The sequence below is a fragment of the Triticum aestivum genome, chromosome 2B, assembly GCF_018294505.1.
Source record: "Triticum aestivum cultivar Chinese Spring chromosome 2B, IWGSC CS RefSeq v2.1, whole genome shotgun sequence".
NCBI lineage: Eukaryota > Viridiplantae > Streptophyta > Magnoliopsida > Poales > Poaceae > Triticum > Triticum aestivum.
The window spans coordinates 761,390,037-761,417,151 of record NC_057798.1 but is presented as its reverse complement, the minus strand read 5'-3'; the positions used below and the strand labels follow the sequence as shown (position 1 = coordinate 761,417,151).

Below are 27,115 nucleotides of genomic sequence, written 5' to 3'. Positions count from 1 at the left end.
TTGGTGATTTTTGAAAATGCCTAGATATTTTTAGTAAAGCCACAAAGTTGAAGAAAAATAGAAAAGAGGAATAAAAGAGAGAGAGAGAGAGAGAGAGAGAGAGAGAATTACCTGGCTAACTTACCTGTTCGACCCAGCTCTACAGCTGGCTGGCCCAGCTGGCGGCCCAACCCACCAAGCCACCCCCTCCTATTGTCTTCCTCCCCCTCGCCCAAAGCAGCTCAGTGGCGAGCGTTGTCATCGCCGTGGACTCCTCCCTGCTTGCTTCCCCCCTCCCCGACCCTTCTAGCGATGCCACGGGGATGCCCCGTGACCCCTCTCTTCTCTCCCTCGCTCTCTAGCCTCTCTCCTCCTCTCTAGTCCCTCCCCGCAGCACCACCGGGCATAGCCGATGCTGCCGACGCCGTTTGCCGCGGCCAGGGCCACCGCCACGCCTCTCCAACGCACCAAGGAGCTCCGCCATGATTTGCCTTTCGTCTCCGCCAAGCCAAACAACGCCGGAAGGCCTTCTCCGTCGCCTTCGAGCTTGCTACTGCCACATCTGCTCACCGGCCGTCGCCGTTGTTCACGCGCTGGAGGTCGTTCCCGTCCCCATTGAGCTACCCTGCTGCCTCCCTGTGAGCGCCCGCTTCGATCTCCCCTCTTCCCCGGCCTCTTCTCGTACTCTAGCCGCGGCTCCACCTCCGGCCGAAGCTGTGATCCGCCGGCGATGTCGCCGCCGTCACTACAACCACTGAGGCTCAAAACTGAGCGCGGCACTGCGCTCCTAGCATCCTCAGGAGATTGGTGAGCCTCTTAGCCAGCCCTCCCGTCCTTTGTGGCCTCACCTCGCTCGAAGCCGTGGCTCCGGTCATTGCCGCGAGCCTGCCTCCGGCGAGCTTGGGTGACCCCAGCTCCTGGCGCTTGCTCCAGAAGAAGCGCTGCACTGCCAGCTCTCCGTGGCCGCAAACTATGCGTCGAATGATGCTCCGTCGCGAGCGCACGGTGCAGCTCCGCCGTCGGTCGTGGTCGTCGCCGGCGAAACTCCGGTGGCTGACGTGGCATGATTAGTTTAGGTACTAATCGCGTTTAGTTATCGTTCTTTCTCGATGACACATGGGCCCCACGCCCTAATTAACCCCGAGTTTATTTTTCTGTTTAGTTTAAATTAACCCAGAGGGACCCACGCATCACAGTTGAACCTGCTGACGTGTCCATTGACCTGGCCCACCTGTCAGCGAGGTAAACAGCCATGTGTCACTAAAGTGTGGCCCCCACACGTCAGGTTTGACCTAGACCGGCATGTTGACCCTGCTGACGTCACCCAGACGCAATGTTGATGCAGTAATTGATTTTCTGCGTTTAAAATAATCCAAGAAATTCCAGAAAATAGTATAAACTTCTAAAAATTCATATAAATTCAATCGTAACTCAAAATGAAATAATTTATATATGAAAAATGATCAGAAAAATCCAATCTATCCATCTGTACCATTTGCATGCATGTTTGAGCAAGTTAACCTCACTGTTTAGGATGAAACATGATTAGGACAAATTTGATAATAGATTTGGAGTTGGAATTTGATCTAGCTTTGAATTCCACTTCAATCAAAATGATTCCTGTTACATTAGCTCAAATCACAGCATATTGCCATGTCACATTCATGCATCATATTGTTGCATTGCATTGATTGTGTTCCTTCTCTATTTGTCGGTGTTGTTCCCTCTCGATAGACGTGTTCCGACGATGAGTTCGATGACACCGATGAATAGCTATACTATCTTCAGAAGTGCCAGGCAAGCAAAACCCCCTTGTTCATTCCGATACAATCCCACTCTCTTGCTCCTACACTCTTTTATTGCATTAGGACAACAATGATCCAACTGTTACATGTTGCAGTAGTTGAACCCCTTTCCTCTGCATGACCTGTCATTGCCACAGTAAATAGATGAAACCCACTAGCATGAGTAGGACTTGTTTGAGCCCTGATGTGCCTACTCATTCATGCTTGTTTGTCATGCCTGCTACTGCTTAGAGTTGAGTCAGGTCTGATTCATCGGGGATGAATTGGAGGTGTGTGAACATGTCCTACTGTGTGTGAGCTAAGTGTGTGAACACAATTTGGTAAAGGTAGCGGTGAGAGGCCATGTAGGAGTACATGGTGGGTTGTCTCATTGAAACCGTCCTTAGGAACTGAGTCCTGTGTTTGTGATCCATGAACAGCTACTACCACACATTGGGATCCTTAATTGACTCACTCGACTTATTAATCAACTTGATCTTTGTCTAGGAGTTGCAAGTAGTTTCTGGTGTTTGTAGGTAGTGCTAGTAGTCTACCAAGTGGCACCCGGTATAGGTGGGCTTGGGACAGACTAGGCACAGTGGCCCGGTGTACCAAGTGGCACCCGGATGGTGGGCTTGGGAACCCTGCACACATCGTTTGAGGCCGTCAGTGACACCCCGGCCGGATCTCCAAGCGGATGGAACCCGAATAGGCGATAAACCTGGACGAGAGACTTGTGTGGTTAGTCAGGTCGTGGCCGACACCCTCGCTGGGCTTCTGCTTGAAGGTTGTCAAGTACATGGCGTGTAAACGGCGATAAGTGGTGAGAGCGTGTGTGAAGAAGTACACCCCTGCAGGGTTAACATCATCTATTCAAATAGCCGTGTCCGCGGTAAAGGACTTCTGGGTTGCCTATATAATTCATAGACAAGTGAAAGTGGATACTCTAAAATACGCAAGATAAGCGTGAGTGCTATGGATGGCGTTCTCGTAGGTAGACGGGAGCGGATCCATAGTGGTGTATTGATTGGAGAATATGTGGACTCGTGTGTGCCACCCCAAAAGAGTTACTTGAAGTCGTAGTTTAGGATAGCCACTGAGTCAAAGCTGGCTTGCTGCAGTTAAACCCCACCACCCCTTTGTTGATAATGGTGCATATGTAGTTAGTTCTGATGTAAGTCTTGCTGGGTACATTTGTACTCACGTTGCTTAATTTATGTTTTTGCAGAGAGACTTCAGTCTCGCTAGTAGTTCCGCGTGAACTTCAACGTTTAGCTTGTTACCTCAGCAACGATCTTGTGCCCTCGGCAGGATCTGGTAGATAGTCAGGCTTCTTAGCCTTTTCCATTTGTAGATGTCTGTACTCAGACATGTTGAGCTTCCGCATGTGCTTTGACTTGTATGCTCTGAATGTTGGGTCATGAGACCCATGTTTGTAATATCTCGCTCCTCGGAGCCTATTGAATAAAATACCTGAGTTGTAGAGTCATGTTGTGATGCCATGTTGTATTTGCACATATCGAGCATATTGTGTGTATGATATTGAAATGCTTGGTATGTGTGGGATCTGACTATCTAGTTGTTTATCCTTGGTAGCCTCTCTTATCGGGAAATGTCTCCTAGTGCTTCCATTGAGCCTTGGTAGTTTGCTACTACCCCGGAACACTTAGGCTGACCGACATGTGTCCTTCTTCGTTCCTGTGCCTGTCCCTTCGGGAAAATGTCACGCGGTGTATACCGGAGTCCTGTTAGCCTGCTACAGCCCGGTTTATCGGAGTCCTGCTATCCCAGCCGCTACAGCCCGTATTCACTCGATGATGACCGACACGTTCGTTGCTGGGTCATGTATGCCTGTCCTTGTAAGTTAGTGCCACTTTGGGTTTACGACTAGTCATGTCAGCCCGGGTTCTTTGTCATATGGATGCTAGCGACACTATCATATACGTGAGCCAAAAGGCGCAAACAGTCCCGGGCCTGGTAAGATGACACCCATGGGAATACCGTGCGTGAGGCCGCAAAGTGATATGAGGTGTTACATGCTAGATCGGTGTGGCATAGGATCGGGGTCCTGACAGCTTTGGTATCAGAGCTTGACTGCCTGTAGGATTACCAAGCCAAACTGGTCGAAGTTGAGTCTAGAAATTCTTTAGTTATATAAGGGAATTGATTATGGGATGGAACGTAAGGCTCTTTTACTCCTTATATCTTATGCCTTCTGATCTGAGTCATCTTATCTTTCCTACGGGGTTAAGGAACTAGGCTTTCTCTTCTTTCTATCAGGATCACATGTTACTAATCCGTAGACTTATAGGATTGATGAATTTAAGCCTCGGTTCAGTTCCTATTACTTCTGTATGTTAATTGTTGATCTTGAAACCTTGATATTGTGCTTCTGAGTGGCTATGCCACCATTTTTGTAGCATGTATCAAATTCTTTTGAGCATTTACAACCGTTATGTTATCCGAGTCATCCCAGGTTTCCAAACAATCTGATGCATTTGCAAAATCCTTTCCCTCTGGTTTTGATGTTCCTTTAGGCCAGGTTAATAACACTAATTGTTGAGTTGAGGTATTCTATTGCCTCGACATATATGTTGGAATTATTAATATGACCATAGGTGTCTTAGAGTACCACCTGGTAAGCTAACCATGATTTGTGTTTCTAGTGTGATAATTCTGGCCATCATTCTCGAAAGCATCCCGTGATGCCACTTAGTAGTAGGTATTCTACTCCTGGGTTTCTGAACCCGAGATTTCCCTACTTACTTCATGTTGTTGGTGTTTGCTAGTTCCTTTAGGATATTAGTAACCTTTGCGATAGTCCTCGAGCTTCATGGTATATCCTTCTTCCAATACCATGAACCAATATGGCAGAAGTTCGGGAACCAAAAGATCACAACAAGAGTGCTCTCGATGAGTTCCCCTTCTATATTACGATTCTACCAAACCTACCTCTCTACATGGATTGTCCGGAAGAAATATGTTAAACTCGTTCGACATTCTAATCCATGCGTCCACAACTCAGAAAATCGTATGTTCTTTTGAGTTGTCCCCCTTAGTCGTATTCTGACCCTCGTCTATCAATTGATAGTCAGGAGTATGCATGCATTCGTTCATTGATGCCTATTACTCTTGTGGTCCGTCAAGCCATTCTATTCTGGAATGACTAGGAGAAACAAACTCCAGTACCTCATCCATATCTAGGATTTGGTCAAAGCAGTTGTATTCCGCAGATCAAAATGCCAATCCAGCTTTTGTTCTGTTCTACCTCGGAGTATCACCCTCTTTCATAGCAAGAGTATCGTGAGATTTGCACACCCTCTTAAGAATTCTTGATGCAGTGATACTTCTTCCCGTCATTCTTCATTCCTCGGTTCCTGTGTTTTTGTAACCAGAATGCCGACAAGTGAACCATGATGTGTGAATTCAATACTCCTAGCAACCTTGTTGCTTGGTAGTTAATGAACAATAATTTGATTCTTAGCGTGTTGGTTCTTGAATCATTGTTCTAAGATAGATCATGCTACCTAGTCCTTATTTCCGGTGCACTCCTCGATCAATGAGTTAGGATTGTGCCAATCCCTTGCTCTTGTGATCATCTCATCTTGCTCTGAACAACAAGATTGCTCCCGAGCTTAATAACATTTCGGTGGTTCGTGATGTTCCGAATGTCTTCTCGGAAGTGTTACCAGGTTGTCACCTGACCGCTATGTTGAGTTCGTGATCAAGTTGGTTTCTTGTAACCACCTCTTCTCCAGGAATCTATGTTGGATACCCCTGAGCTAGTTGGTTAAGCCAAACAACAACTTGGAGAGTTGGAAGATAAAAGCTTGCCTAACTTAGTTCATTTCAAAGGGATATCTTTTGTGTGTGTGTGTGTGTGTGTTGAAGAAAGATGATATCTTCATCAACTGGTCCTCGTGATTAGTTGTTGGATCTATTGTCTTATCAAAACTTTGATTTGAGTGTGGGCTATCCTCAAATCAAATCAGAACCAACGATGTTCGTAATGTTGTCTTACTCGTGATTTGAATGAGCATACACCATTACATCTTTTGATCTGACCAATGCTATCATCGTGTTCGTTTAATTGTGGAATTCCATCTATATGGAAGCCTGGATGGATTGTTTTTGAGCCCATTGACAACATTTTCATCTTGTCCATGATTCATGTTGACCATCTAAGTTAGTGTTGGAAACTTTTGAAAACATTTTCTTCGTGCTAGCTCATGAAGTCTATGTTTGGATGAAAGAGGTGACTTCCTTTAGTTCATATGCATCTGATGCAAGTTGTCACCGTGAATTCGAGAAAGTTTGTTTCGCTTCCTCTGGAATCATCCCAATTCAGTCATGCATACGTGCCAAGTATTCTATGGTCTGGAGACTTGCAACCTTCATTCTATATGAATCCCTAGCACACCAAGCCACTGATTGATTTGTTCAAGGAAAAGAAGCTCTTAAGTGCTAATCCTTAAGGACCCAAAGGTACGTGCGCAGGACTTCGCTCTCCGCAATGATGGTTCATAATCAGAACTCGGTAGTGTTTTATTGTAAGACTACCATGTGGTCATGCTTGTCTAGGACAGTGTGTTCACATGTATGTAGCAGAACCAGCTCATGTTTTGGAGCTTGCTATCGTAGTTCATTCCCCGAGAATCACGCAACGCCATCTCGTCGATTTGTGTTGCAAACTTTCATATTTTTTTCTAGACCTGATGAGTCTGGAATATTCTAACATCAACCAGATCTGAATCTCAGGCAGATATGATGGTTGGAACGTGTCCCAAGAACTATAATATTGGTCTCTTTGTAACCCGGTAAAATGGATGTCGTGGCCAACACACCCATCCGGAAGACCTATTATTGTAGTATCTTGTTTGAGGAAGTTGGCCACCTCCCCATAAGGATCTCGTAGAACTTATTCCAGTAGTTGTTCCTTATGGATTTTTGTGCTCCCGAAGTCTGACCTTTTACTTGATGTTCTAGATATCAAACCATATCTATGAATGGGTTACGCTAGCACATCAAGGAGAACATTAGAAGTGGAGCGCTAAATGTCTCTCGGTCGATCATCCAGATTTTGTTCCCTTGGCCCCGCTAAGGTGAAATCTGAGAAGGTTATCTTCCTTTGCATTTGCATCGTCCATCACTGTTCATCATGGTAGTACGTTGTGTTGCCAGGATCCTTGACACGGATGTTGGTAAAACCTTGATGAATATGGAAATGCTCAAGTTCTTGAGAGCATGCACAAGCGCTAGGTGTTATCATCGGCACTAACTGGGATTCCTCTCAGTTTCCTCGGTTATGCTATAACTTTTTAAACAGTGGACTCACTCTCTACTGTTGAGCTTCTCCCCAGTTACTAAAAAACATCCCTTGTGTTGTTTTCAACAAGGTAATCCACATCATCCATTCTAGTCCGAGTATGTTATTCTACCGAACTACTCCAAATGATCGATTGTGATTTGCCTTAAACTGGTATAAAGAGTTTCAATGATCTTTGAATCAAAGGTAATTCTTTTTGCCACTTAAGGGATGATTCCACGAGTCACCTCCTCTAAGATGTCTTGTTAAGGTATCATGGCAACTCAACTCCTTGCTACGTTGACAACCGTTCACCACCCTCTTAAGTATGGAATTGTTGTCTACCTAGTGAACCCTCGTCATCTGTTTCACCCCATCTCTTTGGATGTGTGTTTCGTGTCCTAGCTCAAGAGATGTGCTATGTCTTACTCCGTGAGTTGATCCTGAGTTGCTTGATCTCCGAGAAGATCGATCCTTCTAGAGTTTCCTTTTCCTCTTGTTGTCATGTTAGTTGGAGTTCTCAGAGCACGACGACGAGACAAAGATGGTGATCGAATTAACGCCCTTATGAAGTGCAACCTGGATCGTGAAGATTGTGTTAGTTTGCGTCCCCCTTCATCTTACCCTACGCTTGAATCTCGGGACGAGATTCATGTTTAGTGGGGGTGAGTTGTCACATCCCTAGCTTCTGGTACTACCTGGTGTTGCATCTTGTTGCATCATGTTTAATTTTTTTTAAGTTGAATTGGGGATGACAGAACCCCCAGCACCCCCCTTAAACCAACTAGGGTTTACTAAAATCATTTTCAATGAACCCGAAATGCCCTTATAAAATGTTCATCATCTTTGCCTTGGTCTAGAACCTCTGAAAAAAATGGTGCACACATTTCTAGGACAACAGAGGGTCACTGGATTAAAATATTAGTTAATTGCATTTGGGCATTTAAATGCTAGTAAATATTTTAAATATCCAAATAATCCCAAACCAAAATGTTCCGTGTTGGATATATTCTAAACATTGGGCATGCACAGTTTGGTGATTTTTGAAAATGCCTAGATATTTTTAGTAAAGCCACAAAGTTGCAGAAAAATAGAAAAGAGGAATAAAAGAGAGAGAGAGAGAGAGAGAGAGAGAGAGAGAGAGAGAGAGAGAGAATTACCTGGCTAACTTACCTGTTCGGCCCAGCTCTACAGCTGGCTGGCCCAGCTGGCGGCCCAGCCCACCAAGCCACCCCCTCCTGTCGTCTTCCTCCACCTCGCCCCAAAGCAGCTCGGTGGCGAGCGTTGTCGTCGCCGTGGCCTCCTCCCTGCCTGCTTCCCCCCTCCCCGACCCTTCTAGCGATGCCACGGGGACGCCCCGTGACCCCTCTCTTCTCTCCCTCGCTCCCTGGCCTCTCTCCTCCTCTCTAGTCCCTCCCCGCAATACCACCGGATGCAGCTGCTGCCACCGACGCCGTTTGCCGCAGCCAGGGCCACCGCCACGCCTCTAGAACGCACCAAGGAGATCCCCCATGATCTGCCTTTCGTCTCCGACGAGCCAAACAACGCCGGAAGGCCTTCTCCGTCGCCTTCGAGCTTGCCACTGCCGCATCTGCTCGCCGGCCGTCGTCGTCGTTCGCGCGCTGGAGGTCGTCCCCGAGCCCATTGAGCTACCCTGCTGCCTCCCTGTGAGTGCCCGCTTCGATCCCCCCTCTTCCCCGACCTCTTCTTGTACTCTAGCCGCGGCTCCACCTCCGGCCGAAGCTGTGATCCGCCGGCGATGTCGCCGCCGTCACTGCAGCCACTGAGGCTCAAAACCGAGCTCGGCACCATGCTCCTAGCATCCTCAGGAGATCGGTGAGCCTCTTAGCCATCCCTCCCGTCCTCTGTGGCCTCGCCCCGCTCGAAGCCGTGGCTCCGGTCACCGCTGCGAGCCTGCCTCCGTAGCCGCAAACCACGCATCGAATGATGCTCCGTCGCGAGCGCATGGTGCAGCTCCCCCGTCGGCCGTGGTCGTCGCCGACGAAACTCCGGTGGCTGACGTGGCACGATTAGTTTAGGTACTAATCGCGTTTAGTTAGTGTTCTTTGTCAATGACAGATGGGCCCCACGCCCTAATTAACCCCGAGTTTATTTTCCTATTTAGTTTAAATTAACCCAGGGGGACCCACACGTCAGAGTTGACCCTGCTGACGTGGCCATTGGCCTGGCCCACCTGTCAGCAAGGTAAACAACCCTGTGTCACTGACGTGTGGCCCCCACACGTCAGGTTTGACCTGGACCGGCCTGTTGACCCTGCTGACATCACCCAGACGCAATGCTGATGCAGTAATTGATTTTTTGCGTTTAAAATAAGCCAGGAAATTCCAGAAAATAGTATAAACTTCTAAAATTCATATAAATTCAATCGTAACTCAGAATGAAATAATTTATATATGAAAAATGATCAAAAAAATCCAATCTATCCATCTATACCATTTGGATGCATGTTTGAGCAAGTTAACCTCACTATTTAGGATGAAACATGATTAGGACAAATTTGATAATAGATTTGGAGTTGGAATTTGATCTAGCTTTGAATTCCACTTCAATCAAAATGACTTCCTGTTGCATTAGCTCAAATCATAGCATATTGCCATGTCACATTCATGCATCATATTGTTGCATTGCATTGATTGTGTTCCTTCTCTATTTGTCGGTGTTGTTCCCTCTCGATAGACGCGTTCCGACGATGAGTTCGATGACACAGATGAAGAGCTATACTATCTTCAGAAGTGCCAGGCAAGCAAAACCCCCTTGTTCATTCCGATACAATCCCACTCTCTTGCTCCTGCTCTCTTTTATTGCATTAGGACAACAACGATTCAACTGTTACATGTTGCGGTAGTTGAACCCCTTTCCTCTGCATGACCTGTCATTGCCACAGTAAATAGATGAAACCCACTAGCATGAGTAGGACTTGTTTGAGCCCTGATGTGCCTACTCATTCATGCTTGTTTGTCATGCCTGCTACTGCTTAGAGTTGAGTCAGGTCTGATTCATCGGGGATGAATTGGAGGTGTGTGAACATGTCCTACTGTGTGTGAGCTAAGTGTGTGAACACAATTTGGTAAAGGTAGCGGTGAGAGGCCATGTAGGAGTACATGGTGGGTTGTCTCATTGAAACCGTCCTTAGGAACTGAGTCCTGTGTTTGTGATCCATGAACAGCTACTACCACACATTGGGATCCTTAATTGACTCTCTTGACTTATTAATCAACTCGATCTCTGTCTAGGAGTTGCAACTAGTTTTTGGTGTTTGTAGGTAGTGCTAGTAGTCTACCAAGTGGCACCCGGTACAGGTGGGCTTGGGACAGACTAGGCACAGTGGCCCGGTGTACCAAGTGGCACCCGGATGGTGGGCTTGGGAACCCTGCACACATCATTTGGGGCTGTGAGCGACACCCCGGCCGGATCTCCTTACGGATGGAACCCGAATAGGTGATAAACCTGTACGAGAGACTTGTGTGGTTAGTCAGGTCGTGGCCGACACCCTCGCTGGGCTTCTGCTTGAAGGTTGCCGAGTACATGTCGTGTAAACGGCGATAAGTGGTGAGAGCGTGTGTGAAGAAGTACACCCCTACAGGGTTAACATCATCTATTTGAATAGCCGTGTCCGTGGTAAATTTCTTCTGGGTTGCCTATACAGTTCATAGACAAGTGAAAGTGGATACTCTAAAATACGCAAGATAAGCGTGAGTGCTATGGATGGCATTCTCGTAGCTAGACGGGAGCGGATCCATAGTGGTGTATTGATTGGAGAATATGTGGACTCATGTGCGTCACCCCAAAAGAGTTACTTGCAGTCGTCGTTTAGGATAGCCACCGAGTCAAAGCTGGCTTGCTGCAGTTAAACCCCACCACCCCTTTGTTGATAATGGTGCATATGTAGTTAGTTCTGATGTAAGTCTTGCTGGGTACATTTGTACTCACGTTGCTTAATTTATGTTTTTGCAGAGAGACTTCAGTCTCGCTAGTAGTTCCGTGTGAACTTCGACGTTTAGCTTGTTACCTCAGCTACGATCTTGTGCCCTCGGCAGGATCTGGTAGATAGTCAGGCTTCTTAACCTTTTCCATTTGTAGATGTCTGTACTCAGACATGTTAAGCTTCCATATGTGCTTTGACTTGTATGCTCTGAATGTTGGGTCATGAGACCCATGTTTGTAATATCTCGCTCCTCGGAGCCTATTGAATAAAATACCTGAGTTGTAGAGTCATGTTGTGATGCCATGTTGTATTTGCACATATCGAGCATATTGTGTGTATGATATTGAAATGCTTGGTATGTGTGGGATCTGACTATCTAGTTGTTTATCCTTGGTAGCCTCTTTTACCGGGAAATGTCTCCTAGTGCTTCCACTGAGCCCTGGTAGCTTGCTACTGCTCCGGAACACTTAGGCTGACCGGCATGTGTCCTTCTTCGTTCCTGTGTCTGTCCCTTCGGGGAAATGTCACACGGTGTATACCGGAGTCCCGTTAGCCTGCTACAGCCCGGTTTACCGGAGTCCTGCTAGCCCAGCTGCTACAGCCCGGATTCACTCGCTGATGACCGACACGTTCGTTGTTGGGTCATGTATGCCTGTCCCTGTAAGTTAGTACCACTTTGGGTTTACGACTAGTCATGTCAGCCCAGGTTCTTTGTCATATGGATGCTAGCGACACTATCATATACGTGAGCCAAAAGGCGCAAACGGTCCCGGGCCTGGTAAGACGACACCCGTGGGAATACCGTGCGTGAGGCCGCAAATTGATATGAGGTGTTATATGCTAGATCGGTGTGGCATAGGATCGGGGTCCTGACAGGATTTTACAACGTGTTGCAGGAAAACCCCTTTTGCTTTGCTACTATTAACTTTTGGTATCCAACGAAAATATGGTGGCAGCAAATATTTGTCTTGGATCCACCCCTGCTATTAATGTCTCCTATCTTGTACAACAAATATTTGAAAACATTGCCATATTTTTTGGTGGATGCAGAGATAGAAGCCTCTGCATTAACATCTTAATTGCAAGTTGCAACAAATATTTCAAAACTGGGGATGTATGGCAAATATTTGTTGCACGGTAAGCCTCTGCATTTGAAATAGCTGGTACTCCTATTTGTTGGCAACCTTTTCAGCCAACAAGAGTGTTATTTCCTGTACAGGAGGCCTATGCATAAGTTTATACTTTCCTCCATGTTGCTCTTTCATATGGTTTTGTGAATTAGTTACTTCTCTCTGCATAAGAAATTACATTCTACATAAATCAAACAAAAAGAACCACATATCATCGCATCGTCTCCGTTTGGGATTCTAAAATGGGCATTGATGGTCAAGAAATATTTTTTTATAAAGTAGCAGTTTGATCAAGAGACACATATTCTAGAAGTTTAGGTGCTAACCTTTTCTTAACTCGTTCTCACATGCAGTCTAAAGTTTATGAACCAGGTGGTGATGATTGCAGAATTCCAGTCCTTGAGTGTGTCTACAAGTGGATTCAGGTACCTTTTCAAAGCTAAACCATCTAGCGTAGTTTGCCATTTATATTGCAGGGAAAGAAGGGGGCTGTCTGTTTAGCTAATTCAATCTGTCATTGATCATGCTAAATCTTGTTATATTGGAAATAACATGAACATGTTGCTCCTTTTTCTAATCAGAATACTTCTTAGTGGAGAGCTTGGGTCTCTGCGGTTGTGTGGAAGCAGAGCTCGGCTGTCGGCGGCAGCATGGCCGACTAATTTGTGACTGGTCGAAGGGTGGGCTTCACATACATGTGCGCGTTACGCGTAGGTAACATACTATATTGGCCATGAAAGAGCAAGTTCACACGTGATAAACTATGTTCGTGATTTCTGTGTTTATTTTCTGCCATAAGTTCTCAGGGCACTGTTTTGCATTTATAGTACACAGACAGAAGAACAAGAGTAAGCATTTACAGTATACAGACAAAAGAACAAGAGCATTTACAATACCCAGGGATTTAGGGTTCACTCGGATCCAAGGCCATTGAAGGGCTTTGGCTCAGTTCCTTCCTTGCGAGAAGCTAAACATATTGTACCTTGTCATTTGTAGTATTGGTCATCTTTTGCACCTGCTCCATAAAATTTATCTTGTACAGTACCCATAGCCCAATCCTAATTTGCGCCGTCTGTTTGTAGTGATTGCAAGGGGAGAGATGTGCTGCACTTATGTCAGTAATCATGGTATGCGTGTATCTGTTAATTATAAGCATATTTTATCAGTAATATTATTATTTAGCAAGTTCTTGTTCTTTCCATAGGTTTGCTGAACATTCCAATGGCCGCCTTGAGCATGCAAAAATGCGTTTGAATGCCTCTTAGTCACAAATCAAGTCACACACGATATCTTGTTTTTTGTTTTGTTTTGGTGATTGAAAATAACTTATTCTCAATGTTCTTTTGTCGTTCTCAAATTTTCAGCAAAGAGGGAAAATTGGTGCTATTGACCGAAGTCAGAATATTGCTAAACTAATTCTTTGTCTAATCTATGCATAGAAAAACATGAAGTTGATGAGCTGTGTGCGTGAAGATGAAAGGAAGCCAAGGAAATATACTGTGTTCAATGGTGACCTTGTAAAGTGCATGTTGCTCCTACATAGACTTTCCTGAAAAGTTGCTATTCAATTTTTCTTTTGTTAGAGAAAATATCATAGTGGGCACAATTGCAGAAGCAGCATTGCAATGTTTTGTACAGTTCGACCATGACTATTCTTGTCATGCAATTATGCGGTGAACTAAATTATGTATCTACTTGGCTTTGACTGGATAATTACCTTGGTTACATCTTTTGAATCAGATATGTGCAAGGAATTCAATAATTACCGTGGTTGCATTTTGGTGATGATATATTTTTTTTGCATAGCAATGCGTGTGCAATTAACTATATACAATCTATATGTGTCTATTTCAACTAATACATGTATTGCACATGTTTTATATTGTAACATTAAGGGGGTAAAGAGCTCTTGGTTGATTTATCTTTGGGAGTATGACCTAAATATATCACCCATGCATACATGATTGTTGTTCAACCGTTGCAATGCACGGGCAATTACCTAGTCTGTCCTAAAATAAGCTAACATGGCAGAGTTAAAAAAAATGACCTAACTAAACAATGTTGCCAGATCCAGACTAAACAATGCTGGTGTGCTAACCCATGCATCTTCTCTCTTAAAATAAGCTAACCTGGCAGAGTTAACAAAATGACCTAACTAAACAATGTTGACAGAACCAGACTAAACAATGTTGGTAGAGTAAACAATTAATGAATCCACTGTCCAAACTTCATGAAATAATACAATGCTTGCTGGAGTGCCACATTACATGTCCATAGCAAACAAATGACAAATTAATTAAGTTAATCAACAACTTCCCCAAATATACACGCCTGCCAGTGCAAACAAATGACAGATCTGTCATAGTTAAGCCAAGAACCATACCTTCTCTCCACAACAAAGAAACCTCCTGCCAGTGTGAATCCCTTCGAAGGCAACGCGCCTTTCTGTTGCCTTCCTGTGTCCATGGCACAAATCATACAGATCTGTCTCAGGGCCCTCGAAATCTGAGTCTTCGGTGCTAGCAGGAACCTGGAGTGCAAAGGAATGACATAGATTTGGTCCATTGTTTGAAAAGAAGCTCATTCCAGAAATCCCCAAATATCAAACCCCAACCCTAACTCTGAGAATTGACCTTAATGGTGCCGTCGTCGGAAGCTGAGCTCATGTACTCCCTGGTGTGCTCGCTGCTATCCGACCCATCACTCCACGACACCATGGCGCTGTGGTGGCGTCGCGGCGCGGCGGCGACGGGTGCGTCGACCAAGAACAGAGCGAGAGCGAGAAGAGAGCGAGCGAGGCAGAGTGGAGAAGGAGTAACTGTTCGCGCTTTTGACTGCTAGGACCGAACGGCGCTGTCTAACGCCGTCTAACGGCTGTCGGGACGGCGTGGAGTGCCACATAGGCGAAAAACGGGCCCCACCTATCATAAACTCACTTAACTCGGCCCCATCCGCCGATCAATGGTTTTTGCAAAACAATTACGCTAGAAGTGGTGCTTTCTGCAACGATTCTGTATCCTAGTGTTTTTCGCAAGCCTAGCCCTCAAAGTGGTGGTTTTATGCAATTTACTCGCGTCCACAAGGTAATCTTCGAGTCAGACCCACTGCAGCTCGTCAATGGCCTGAATTCTAGGGACTATGACCTGTCCAACATTGGCGTCCTGATAAGAGAAGCACGCAGCTCGTGTCATGCGTCTTTTGATGTCTTCAAGTTTCGTTTTGCTAAACAGGAATGTAATAGGGTAGCCCATGAACTAAGACGTCTTCAAGTTTCGTTTTGCTAAACAGGAATGTAATAGGGTAGCCCATGAACTAGCGAACTTTGGCTATAAGGCGGGTGTGCCCTGTACCTGGTGGAAGGACAATGCTACAGGTTTTGTACTTGATTTGGTCGCCAGCGAATCGGCTGTGCGTGTTTAAGTTATGGAAAGTGCTTTCCAGCTCAAAAAAAAAAAGAAAGAAAGAAGGAAGAAGGCCTGTGTACACATGGTAATAGAACTCACCCACTGGAGATCATTCAATCGGGCGTCTTCCATGGTAGTTTGTTTGTGAGCAATTCTGGTAAACTTGTATCTTCACCTGATTTTTCATCAAGCTAGAATGCAAGATAGACGCAGCCATTCTCCCAGAACCATGACAACATTCTCCAGCAATGAAGATACACGCAACCATGGCTGCTCTGGAAGGATGTCTTAAGTAGCTCGATACAAATTACAAGTTCATCAGCACATGTCAAACACGGGCACAATTAGTTTTTTTTTTTCAAAAGAACAGAAGCTCTTTTGGCACATGCTTGAGTAATACAGCTCCGAACTAATCGCCTAGTACAAAGCTTATGACGCCCCCTCCGCTGCGAGGAAGGGGTTGGCAATCTCGTCGGTTCCATCAGTTGGTGACACCAGCATGACAGCAGTGCCTCTGCACACCTGCAACACGATAATATCATTGTATCAACAGATGTATGCCATATGTACTCAACAACAGCAAAGCAAAACACACAAAAGGATTTATGAAGCAATCAATTCATATCCAGCATAACAACTGACGAGCACATGGGGAGCTAATTGCTGAGAAAGACCAAGGGCCATATGGTATTCAAAATGAGCACGTCGGTAAACAATGGAGGATATCATCCACTATCAAGATATTCAAAATGATAGGCAGAGGATTGAATCCACATGTTGACTGATAGAGACAATAGTAAAAGAGTACTCACAATGAGACCAAGTTGTCTGGTCTTGGTTGACAGCTTCAATGGGTCATCTTGCTCTACAAAAGAGAATTGCAAGATGAAGATTATTACACATGACACTGTAGAAGAAAGGAGGGCGATTATTCTCTTTAAATGTGCAAGAGTCACCATGACCATGCTGTTTACAGAAAACATACTTGTTGTAATCTAGTACTCCATGCAGTGCTCTAGTACAAAGTTAGCCTTGACAAAAATTTAGTAGAACAAAAGATTCTATGCTGAACAAATAAGTCATGACTCTCATCCTAAGGTCTAACTGTAGACACTCTCTCTCTCAAAAAAAAAAGGTCTAACTGTAGACACTGTCAATGATTTAGAAAAAGAACAGATGGTCAGTAAAACAAACCCAAAGAAAGGAAGCCTAAATACCTCTTTCAGACTCGACTGCTTCATCCAGCACTAAGTTGAGCAGCTGGTCATATCCCTTCAAGGTTCCTGTAACTGCAAACATGCATATGTCACGTCAGTATACGACTGCTAGCAAGAACACGGCAGGAGACAAACAGGTACATGGGTTTCATAGTCCTGGCCACCATAGAAGCTTAAATACTTCTCAACTACGTACTAAGGTAAGAGACGGCTCATACGAGCTTAAATACTTGTCAACTATACTAAGGTAACAGACGCCTCATACTCACACCCATCAAGATATATGGACGAGCATGCCCAACAAAAAAGACGTGCAAGCAAGCACAAGCCTGCAAATGATTTGCGATAAAAGTCCGTACACCGGGCTGACACATGATGAATTACCATGAACCAGGTTTAATTTTGCTTTTCGCACCCCACCTGTTTGCTCACTGGGGAGACTAGATAAACAACTTACACAGAGGCATTTGTTTGCTGACTAGAATGAAAACAGCAAACAAACCCACTCTACAGGAACACAAGACGCAACAACTAAATCAGACAAGGACCAGAGTAACAAGTTGTGTCAGTGACATTGGTACCACCAATCTCTACACCAAAAACCGCGCCGGCGACAGAGCCTAAGGCAAACAAATCGGGGGCGCCTCTAGCGGATCTGACAATGCATCATAACACAGGGATAGAAGAAAAAGAGGGGTTTCGGCTGTGCGGATCGAAACGAACCTTGGCGGCCGCCGGTGAGCTTGACCTGGACGCCCTTGTCGACGAACTTGGCCAGGTCCAGCGCCGTCTCCTTGCGGCCCGCCTGAGCAGAAACCAACAGCAAAGCATCACCAACACGCTCGCACCAACACGAATCGAACCACCGAACCAGCCCGCGCACCAGCTTACCATCTCACCAGCCGGATCCTCCTCCGCCGACCTGCTCTTGCCTCGACCGCGCGAACCGACGGGGAGTTTGCCCTAGAAATCGATCGCCGCCGCAGCTCTGGAAGGAACACTCTCGCGTAGGGAGGAAGGAAGCCGGGAGCAGCTCGTGGCTATGGGCTACGGACGGACAGGGGAGGGAGAGGTTCTATCCTGGGCGGCCCAGGTGGAGGTGGAGCTGCCCCATGGGCCGGGGTTCAGTCAGGGCCCAGGGCTTGCGGGCCGGTTTAGCCTGGCGACGTAGCGAAGGAAAGAAAGTAAAGCCGCGGGGGTCCCGCGACCGGCGCGTCAATTCTTTTCTTTCCTTTCCTCCCGCTGCCTCCGGTTCGTCCGCCGCTGACACCGGTGGCGCCGCGCCGCTCGGGTCGTCCCTCGTCAGCAGCCGCCGCCGGTGCGTGCAGGAGAGGGTGCGAGCGGTCCGTCGGTCGAGCTGAGGACTGGCGCCTGCGGACGGCGGCTTCGCGCCCGGTCGCTCGCCGCTGTTGGCTTCTTCCATCGACGGCGGTGGAGGCGGCCGCAGGAGAAGCGAAGGTGATTGTTGGTCTTCTCTCGCCGTAGAATCCTGTGTCTCCGCGTTGTCCGCGTGCCTTGTTTCGTGGCGGCCTGCTGCGTGCGAGGTTGGCTCTGGTTTGGGTGTGCGGGGGCAGCTGTTCTGGCGCCCATCACCTGTTCGACGGAACGCCTCCAAGCCTCACTAGTGCTCCCGCCACTCTAGTCGTTGGTATATAACATATTCGGTGTCAGCTAACCATGGTTGTGTTTCTTTTGTCGTTGCAGTGAGCCGTTGATCGGAGACAAGTGCTTTGGCTCTAGTTGGAACCAGCAGAGGCAATGTGAGTCCACCTGATCATCATATAATGCCTTTGTGGAACAATCCGTATTGTTTGCAAGTAACCGTTGTTTCATAGAGAGAACAATCTTTGTGCATTGGGACATTCGATTGACTGCCACCTGCCACTAGGCTGACAGCCGCATGATGCTGTCCCGTCCTCCTGACCTGTTCGCTGTTGAATGCCACTGCAGGGAAGACGACAGAGACACGCTCCGGATACTTGTGGCCACCGATTGCCATCTGGGCTACATGGAGAAGGACGAGATACGAAGGTTCGATTCGTTCGAGGCTTTTGAGGAGATATGCTCGTTGGCAAAGCAGAAGGAGGTTCGTAGGAGCAACGTTTTGTGTGTGGTTATTTTGATCCACCTGCTCATCTTGTTGTGGGCAGCCTGTTGTTGGTGTGTAATAACTGTGACGAGACTGATCCGCAGGTAGACTTTGTGCTTCTTGGCGGCGACCTGTTCCATGAGAACAAGCCTTCGCGTTCGACTTTGGTGAAGACCATTGAGATTCTACGCCGCTACTGCCTTAATGACCTGCCAGTGAAGTTCCAGGTTGTCAGTGATCAGACAGTCAACTTCCCAAACAGGTTCAACAATGAATCTCAAAGCTCAACGTTCCATTTCATAGTGGTCCTCATATTTTGGTGATCACTTGATTTAAATTCAAGAAGGACAACCACATGAGTTTTCATGAGAAAGCCTGTTACTTTTAATGTATTCTGATCTTATTTACCTCTTTATCATGCATGAAAATCGTAGGAAAGATGTGTGCAATCATATTCTTGAACTTCATGTTCTCAGATAAACTTTCCTGTTGCATTTCCAGATTTGGCCATGTAAACTATGAAGACCCACATTTCAATGTTGGCTTGCCTGTGTTCACTATCCATGGAAATCATGATGATCCTGCTGGGGTGGTATGAGCTTATTTTTTGAACTGTATGGGTTCTACTGAAATTATCTGTATTATGTCTCTCGACTTCCTTTTATGCATTCGTTAATTTTTCCTCGTTGTAGGATAACCTCTCTGCTATTGATATCCTTTCGGCTTGCAATCTTGTAAATTATTTTGGGAAGATGGACCTTGGCGGCTCTGGTGTTGGTCAAATAGCTGTCCATCCAGTACTTGTTAAAAAGGTGAACTACTTCAGTCCCAGGCAATATCATGAGCTGTCAGATGCCAAATCTGTAATTTCATATCATTTCAGGGTACAACTACAGTTGCACTATATGGCCTTGGGAACATTAGAGATGAGCGACTGAACAGAATGTTTCAGGTGCCTTTCCATTCTTCTAGTTTGGTTTGGAGCTTTTTATAGAGCAATATTTTTTTGTATCTTTGTACATCTGCAACGCAGTCACCCCTTAATGATTTCATATTCTGTATCTCAACACTTCAGACACCACATTCAGTACAATGGATGCGACCTGAAAGTCAAGAGGGTCTGTCAGTATCCGACTGGTTCAATATCCTGGTACTTCATCAGAACAGGTATGCGTAGCAAGTGAACAGCAGCAAAGTAAATTATTTTACTAATTTATTTCAGTCCTTAATCCTGCACGCTGGGAAGCAATTTTACATCTGATGTTCCGAACACATACAGGATAAAGACAAACCCTAAAAGTGCCATCAATGAGCATTTCTTACCACGTTTTCTAGACTTCGTGGTATGGGGCCATGAGCATGAATGCCTTATTGACCCCCAGGTAATAATTTGGGATTTCTTTTTTGAAATTAATTTTTTTCAAGGAAAAAACTTACTGTGCACTTGCCTTCTGATCAATTGCCTGTAGGAGGTCCCTGGAATGGGTTTTCACATCACGCAGCCAGGCTCATCAGTTGCAACCTCCCTGATTGATGGTGAAGCAAAACCAAAGCATGTTCTTTTGTTAGAAATCAAGGTCAATTTTATCTTCTTTTATGTTAAACATTACATTGTTGTGGTGTTCAGAGTTTTCTTATTCCTTACATATTCCTTAAACAGGGAAACCAGTATAGGCCAAACAAAATACCTTTGATGACCGTTAGACCTTTTGAGTATGCTGAGGTATGCCACTCCTTCGTGCTTATATAAGCAAGTGATTCTCAGTTTCTCATGGTGTTGAATGTGTAGGTTGTGTTGAAAGATGAAGCAGATGTCGACCCTAATGATCAGGCCTCTGTTCTTGAACATTTGGATAAAATTGTGAGTTTTAAGTTTCCTGTTTTGTGTTTAGAACTTCAGATATTGTCCCTTTTCCTATAAGCGTATGGCCTTGCTCGTGTCATCATGTGAATTGATCAAGAATTCTTATTTGCCAGTTTCTTTAGTCTGGTGAAACTCCTTTGTTAAATGGAAACAATTTACCTCAATTTCAGGTAAGAAATCTGATCGAAAAGAGTAGTCAACCAGCAGCCAGTAGATCTGAAGCCAAACTTCCATTAGTTCGAATCAAGGTAAAATATCAAGAGAAGTGTTCCGCGAAAAATGATGAAGATATATAAAACACATTAAAGTCCGGGTACTGTTTTGCAGGTAGATTACTCTGGGTTTTCAACAATAAACCCGCAACGATTTGGTCAGAAGTATGTCGGCAAGGTACCTCAGACACTAATGCATTAATTATTAAAGTGTTCTTCTCAAGCTTACTTGAACGAACTCATTTCATGGCCTCTTGTTGTAAAGGTTGCGAACCCCCAAGATATTCTCATTTTCTCAAAAGCAGCAAAGAAGCGCCAGACTACTACAGGAGGTATTCTGCTGTGTTAAAAAAAACAGTGCACATGATGTTTGATTAGTGAGAGAAAATACAGAACTATGAGAAATTTTGAGTAAACGTTCATTGACGTTGTCTTTAATATGTTGTAGAGAATATCGATGAGTCCGAGAAACTTCGTCCTGAGGAACTAAACCAACAAACTATTGAAGCTTTGGTTGCAGAAAATAACTTGGTATTTCTTGAAACTACATCTATTATATTTCTTCTTTCAGAAGGGGATGGGATACATATGGGTATCTGTTTTATTCTTAATGTCATGCCCTCTACTTGTATAATACATGATATCAGGAAAATAATCTATTAGGCATCATGCATTAAACCCATTTCAAATGCTCACTGTTAGTTTAGTATTGGAGAGAAATGTAACATGCTTCATAAAATCATAAATATAATGACAGATTAAATACTTTTGGGTAGAAGGTAGAAGCTGCTTTGTGATAGGCATTGGACCATTGATCAGTTAATATGATGCACCTACATGGCTATTCGGCCGCGATAAAACTTTACATGAGTTAAAACTTCACAGTATTGTGAGACAATGGATGATTTTATTGTCCAGCGGACTTCCAAATTTTGTTCTACAGATTTGAATACGTTCGAACTTTACTTTTTTGTTTCTACAATGGCGCACATTTCTTGTTTGCAGAAAATGGAGATTCTTCCAGTTGACGACTTGGACATTGCATTGCATGACTTTGTCAGCAAGGATGACAAGACCGCATTCTATGCCTGTTTGCAGCGAAATCTAGATGAAACAAGGGTATGATTTGCTACCGTTCTGTTGTCTTAGGCATATAGCGTTAGTCCTCAACTTGGCCGCATGATGCGTGAGAAGTTATGTCTAATCTCCAAATGTTTTGTTGGAAATTGCAGAAGAAACTGAATTCTGAAGCAGAGAAATTTAAAATCGAGGAAGAAGATATAATAGTCAAAGTCGGCGAGTGCATGCAGGTACAAACCCTTGTACTATAGTTTTGGGACGAGGTTCTGGCAGAAAGGTTTATGATTGACCATTTTTACTCTCTACTAGGAACGCGTAAAGGAAATATCCCTCCGCTCCAAGGGAGACACAGGGCTTGCATCAAGCACTCAAAATTTGGTGATCACATATATTTAAGCCCTTTCCCTCTTTCGCACCTCATTATGCTGTATGCCATTTTTTTTAGTTTCTGACCTGCTTATTGCTCCGATGGTACTCAAAGCAGGATACTATTAGAGGTAAATCTGTAGCAGCTGAAAGTAGCCTGAACACTTTCAGTGATGACGAGGACACCAGGGAGTTGCTTCTTGGCACCAGATCAACCAGATCTACAGCTGGATTTACTAGACCCTCTAAAGATGCTACTGGTGCCGCTCGAGGTGGAGCTTCCAAAAGAGGCAGCGGGAAAGGCTCATTGAAACAAACCACCCTTACTTTCAGTCAATCAAGGTTTGTTAAAATTCCTTGCCATTTTTGTCTTTTCAGCACTGAAAATTTCTAGTCTGGTGTGAACTAGTATATGCTACCTTGGAGAAATTTATGGATTAACACCATGAGTGTGGAGCTCATGGACAAAGGGAACTCTAATCAATTGTCTGCCATTTACCTATATTGAGGTTTTTGAATGTCGTAGAACTTGTGTGTTGGAACTTCAACATTGATCTGACTGAACAACATTTTCAGGTCAAGTGCTGCTATTCGCAGTGAGGAGGTGGACTCTTCCTCGGATGAGGACGCAGCAAACGAAGTAAATGAAGTTGTTGAAAATTCAGTATGTCTGTTTCCTCTTTATACTTACGCAGACTTTATACATCCATGACAAATCGGCAATCTTGACGGCCTTTGACGAACGACTTCGTGAACTGCGTTTTATGGTTCCTCGAATGCTCATAGGATCCTGAGGACAGTTTCCCACAAAGTGGACGGAAGAGGCCTGCTCCTCGAGGTAGAGGTCGGGCCAGAGGCACTACCACTGCGAAAAGAGGGAGGAAAGCCGACACTGGTTCCATGCCAAGCATGGTGATGAGCAAAGACGATGACAGCGACGAAGATGACAAGCCTAAGAAACCTCCGCCTCGGGTAAGCAAAGTCACCTTGTAATTTTCGCGTGAGAATGTTGTTTGTGTTGTGTTACATGATTGATGTTAAGAGTTTTGCTGTTTTGCAGGTTACGAGGAACTACGGAGCAGTCAAGAGGAGATGATTCTCGTTCTCATGAAGCGCTTTGGAGAGTCAAGGGCAGGGTTAGAATAGCTGATGTGTTCCCATCGGCCTGGCTGGCGGTCTGTTTGCGGTGAACAAGTGGAAAACTCGATTACTGTAATTTTTATGCTTGTAACTGCTGAACGCTGGTAGTTAGTTTGCCAGTTTACCATTGGGAACTATTATCATCGACATATAGTCTGTCCTCAGAAGTCTGTTAAGCAAAGCATTGAACAGAAAGTGACCAGGGAATCATTTTTCTCGAGCAATTAGGAAAACAATGCTGATAATCCAGGAAAGGCCATCTTCACATACGTGCAAAACTATACAGAATGTCACGATTCTAGAAACAGTTTTCTAATCTTCTCTGGTATCCTCTTGATACCCGGAGCTCCAGCACTCCCTACCAACGGCCTGGCTGTGCATTCATGTAGTAGGGAGGAGGGGGAGGTGCTGAAGGCGGCGGCCCAGGAACTGGATGCAGAAGAGCTCCGTTCGGAGGCGGCATGGGGACTGCAGCACCGTACTGCGACCTCGTGTTTGTGTAGCGCGCATCTGCAGAGAAACGCATCAGTTTTCTATGAATCAACTTGGGTGTATGGAATACAGAGTGAACTAAAGCAAGAGCTTGGGACATGAGCTAAGCGCTTACCAAGAGGCTGCTGTCCATAGGGTCCGTAACTGCCAGGGCTCCATGAGGAAGCACCATCATGACGCTGATGAACAGCTGGAGGCAATGGCTGGGCATGGACTGGGGCTGCAGGTACGTAGCCGGATGTCTGGGCATGGACTGGGGCTGCAGGCCCATAGCCGGATCCCATGTAGTCTCCCGCTGGCTCAGGAGTCTGGTAGAGGCTCGTCGCGTAATCAGGGCTGCTGTATGGACTTGGGTACCCTTGGGAACCATATGCATTTGGTGATCCATATCCAGGAAGCGGGGCGCTTGCGTAGCTTCCGTAGGCTTGATGTTGGTTCGCGGTGCTTGCATAGCTTCCGTAGGCTTGATGTTGGTTCGCGGTGCTCGTGTAGCTTGTGTGAACTTGATGCTGGTCTGCGGTGCTTGGGTAGCTTGCATGAACTTGATGCTGATCTGCGGTGTTTGGATAGCTCGGATTCGGGTAGCTTGCATATGTCTGTTGCTGATATGGGGCATTCGAGTAGCTGGGCTGGGTCTGATATGGAGCATTTGAGTAGCCAGCCGGCGCACCGGGAGCATGCACACCTTGTCCATATGAGTAGTTCATTGGTGGTTCAAAGCCTGACAACGGAGATGGTCCTGCCTGTAAAACAATCCCAGAGAAGTCAGGGCATTGCTGTTTATCACTTAGGATCATCATTTATGGAAAGACACATGGGCAGAACAATTTCAGAAAGAATAATGACACCGTACCATCTGGTTACTGACATTGCCATGGCTGGGAGTTGAGGCTCTTGGCAGCACACGTTTCATCTCGTCTAGGTTTCTCTGGGCATCATCCCTGGAAAGCTCCACAAAAATCACCTGTGCACAATGAAGAAAAAATGTGCTTGATAAAAACGTGAAGTGGCCAAACCATGCATTGCATCATCATGATTTGTAGTATACCTCATCGAAAGGCTCCTTTGAACCAGGCATGTCCTTTGACAGTGGCAGGACAAAATTGGCTGCAAAGAGAAGCATTTAGTAAATTAGTTACTTATAAAGGATGTAGATAGAACAGGGATAAAAAAAACACCCCAAAAGTTTGTCTAGATAGTTACCTGTCATCTGATCAACCGCTTCAGCTGGTACATCCTTCCCCATCTCCTGGAACCGTTTTGCTGCCCGGGAATTGAGTTCACTTGGCGACGGGAAAACAACCACAGCAATCTATTGCGTATAAGATATATAAGCCATCCAACATTAGCACTCTGTTAATTTATTTAATAAAAACTCCTGAAAACAGGGTATGTCTCTTTTCCGGCGGCTTACTTTGTAGTAGTTTGCAAATGGCCTCAGCTTGCGAATCCGGGCGCTTTTGTACACATTTGTTTGGTCGAGAATGTAGTTCCGGGGGATCTTTGCGGCTCTGTCCAGCAACGTGTTGAAAATCTGTGTGGCATGATCCATCAAACGGTCAAAGCGCTCACCGTAGTTGTTCTTACGAAGCAATCCTGGCACCTGCAAAGAGCATGACAAGATGAAAAGCAAATTCGGAGGGAACAAACGCTGCTTGTAAGATGCACGGCGGGGTTGCGGCGGTTACCTTCATTTGGTCCAATGCAAGGTTAGTTCCAAGAAGGACGAATCGTTTCTCCGGATGTTCCCTGACACACTTCTCTGCCCAAGTAGTCTTCCCCGACGCCGGGAGGCCGACCATCATCATAACCTCACATTCCTTCTGTTCAGCAAACACAGGCCCAAACACCGCGTTGCCATCGGCGAAAGCTGATGTCCAGGGCTCGTAGCCATCTACCGGCTCCAGCCCGTCCTCCCTGCTAAACTGCATCTCGACGACGACATTCTTCAGCAGGACATGCGGGAAAATTGCCGACTCCCACTGCATCGGCCTCACAGGAGCATCGACCAGACCAAGCCCCTTGTGGCCGGCATCGAAGTAGTGAGCAATGCCGAGCCACTCGCCGTTCTTGGCGAACCCAATCGAGGCCATGGGCTTGGAATCGAGGTCCACGGCGCAGACGACGGTGTCCCCGACCCCGAACGTGGCGCCGTAATCGAAGAACCTGCCCCGGTGGGAGAGCTTCCCCGTGCCCCCGAACCCGAAGCCGCGGCCGCCGGCCTCCCCGAGGCCGCCCACGGGGTCGTCCCCCCTCGAGACGCCGACGCGGCAGAGGTGCCGCTGCGCGGCCTCCGTGTCGCCCATCTCCACGGCCTGCTCCGCCACCACCCTGCACCCGAAGCAGTAGCGCCCGCCGCCCCGGGCCCCCGCCGTCGCGCGCGCGCCCGACCAGCAGTAGGCGAACCCGCCCCCGTGCAGCGCCTCCCCCCGCAGCCCGCCGGCGCCGACGTCGAAGTCTGGAGAGAAAGAGAGAGAAGCGGGACACGTGTCCAGGTGTGAGCGAGGGTTTGCAGGCAGTTTTAGTTTCGGCGGGTGTGTGTGTGTGCGCGCGCGCTTACCGAGGTTGCAGTCCGCCGGGTTGAGCTGCACGCGCGGCGGCGCCGGCTCGGGGTCGGCTTGGTCGCCGTCGTGGCGGGGGCGCTTCGGCGGGGGCTGCGCGGTCTCGTCGCCCGGCCTCGTCGCCATTGGTGGGTCGGTGATGTTTCGGTTGAGCCGAAGTCGCTCGCGGTCGATTCGATTGGGACGGGACGGAGTCGAGTCGGTACGGAAGGTGCGGCAAAGGCGAGAGGATTAAAAAGGTGAACGTGCTGGAGGCTTCGAGTCGGTATCGGCACCGGTAAAAGGAGTTTCTCTAATTATATATAAAAAAAAGTTTCTCTAAAGAAAAGAGTCCAAAATAAACATTGGACTTGTAGAGGAAAGTTAAATCGAACCCTAAACTCCCAATCCCTGAAATCAGCACACCGAACTCTCTGATTCTGATCTATTCTGAACCTTGAGAGCATTTAGCCGGTATTCGCTGACGCGGCAAGTCAAACCCGGGGATCGTTGACTATGTCGTGTGTACCTCTGTTCGTTTTGATCGCTGCCTCCAGAAAATGTTTT

General features: G+C 46.2%; 3 protein-coding genes across 4 annotated transcripts; 1 reads left to right on the top strand and 2 right to left on the bottom strand.

Moving 5' to 3' along the window:
- Positions 1 to 15,797: 15,797 nt before the first annotated feature.
- Positions 15,798 to 17,889, bottom strand: LOC123047226 (sm-like protein LSM7). The gene is made up of 5 exons (XM_044470727.1): positions 17,657 to 17,889; positions 17,489 to 17,570; positions 16,766 to 16,837; positions 16,361 to 16,413; positions 15,798 to 16,070 (listed from the first exon to the last, which is right to left on the bottom strand). The coding sequence occupies exons 1-5, from the start codon at positions 17,657 to 17,659 to the stop codon at positions 15,978 to 15,980; spliced, it is 303 nt and encodes a 100-aa protein (XP_044326662.1). The 5' UTR covers positions 17,660 to 17,889; the 3' UTR covers positions 15,798 to 15,977.
- An 81-nt stretch (positions 17,890 to 17,970) lies between these two features.
- Positions 17,971 to 23,761, top strand: LOC123047225 (double-strand break repair protein MRE11). 2 transcript variants are annotated; one of them, XM_044470724.1, is made up of 23 exons: positions 17,971 to 18,223; positions 18,470 to 18,525; positions 18,716 to 18,851; positions 18,959 to 19,116; positions 19,356 to 19,446; positions 19,547 to 19,666; positions 19,738 to 19,806; positions 19,930 to 20,021; positions 20,134 to 20,236; positions 20,324 to 20,431; positions 20,515 to 20,577; positions 20,644 to 20,715; positions 20,889 to 20,966; positions 21,046 to 21,108; positions 21,196 to 21,262; positions 21,379 to 21,461; positions 21,936 to 22,049; positions 22,163 to 22,240; positions 22,320 to 22,388; positions 22,492 to 22,718; positions 22,953 to 23,040; positions 23,163 to 23,348; positions 23,437 to 23,761. In XM_044470724.1, coding segments are annotated over exons 2-23 (2,103 nt in total). In that variant the 5' UTR covers positions 17,971 to 18,223; positions 18,470 to 18,523; the 3' UTR covers positions 23,473 to 23,761. The 2 variants fall into 2 exon arrangements, with proteins under 2 accessions (XP_044326659.1, XP_044326660.1); XM_044470725.1 differs by having other exon boundaries at positions 17,972 to 18,223; positions 22,495 to 22,718.
- Positions 23,741 to 26,822, bottom strand: LOC123047224 (heterogeneous nuclear ribonucleoprotein U-like protein 1). The gene is made up of 8 exons (XM_044470723.1): positions 26,569 to 26,822; positions 25,697 to 26,466; positions 25,423 to 25,611; positions 25,212 to 25,320; positions 25,057 to 25,115; positions 24,862 to 24,972; positions 24,124 to 24,751; positions 23,741 to 24,026 (listed from the first exon to the last, which is right to left on the bottom strand). Exons 1-8 carry the CDS (start codon positions 26,693 to 26,695, stop codon positions 23,875 to 23,877), a joined length of 2,145 nt encoding a protein of 714 aa, XP_044326658.1. The 5' UTR covers positions 26,696 to 26,822; the 3' UTR covers positions 23,741 to 23,874.
- Between the last annotated feature and the right edge of the window lie 293 nt (positions 26,823 to 27,115).

Excerpts from the sequence above, each read along its gene's own strand:
- LOC123047226 (XM_044470727.1), bottom strand. Across the intron at positions 16,838-17,488 it reads GCTCACCGGCGGCCGCCAAG|TTACAGGAACCTTGAAGGGA; the intron begins GTTCGTTTCGAT and ends GCATGTTTGCAG. Across the intron at positions 16,414-16,765 it reads AGCAGTCGAGTCTGAAAGAG|AGCAAGATGACCCATTGAAG; the intron begins GTATTTAGGCTT and ends TCTCTTTTGTAG.
- LOC123047225 (XM_044470724.1), top strand. Across the intron at positions 18,852-18,958 it reads CGTTGGCAAAGCAGAAGGAG|GTAGACTTTGTGCTTCTTGG; the intron begins GTTCGTAGGAGC and ends ACTGATCCGCAG. Across the intron at positions 20,578-20,643 it reads GACCTTTTGAGTATGCTGAG|GTTGTGTTGAAAGATGAAGC; the intron begins GTATGCCACTCC and ends TTGAATGTGTAG.
- LOC123047224 (XM_044470723.1), bottom strand. The coding sequence starts at position 26,695 with ATGGCGACGAGGCCGGGCGACGAGACCGCGCAGCCCCCGCCGAAGCGC. Across the intron at positions 25,116-25,211 it reads AGCGGTTGATCAGATGACAG|CCAATTTTGTCCTGCCACTG; the intron begins GTAACTATCTAG and ends TTCTCTTTGCAG. Across the intron at positions 24,027-24,123 it reads CTATGGACAGCAGCCTCTTG|ATGCGCGCTACACAAACACG; the intron begins GTAAGCGCTTAG and ends GTTTCTCTGCAG.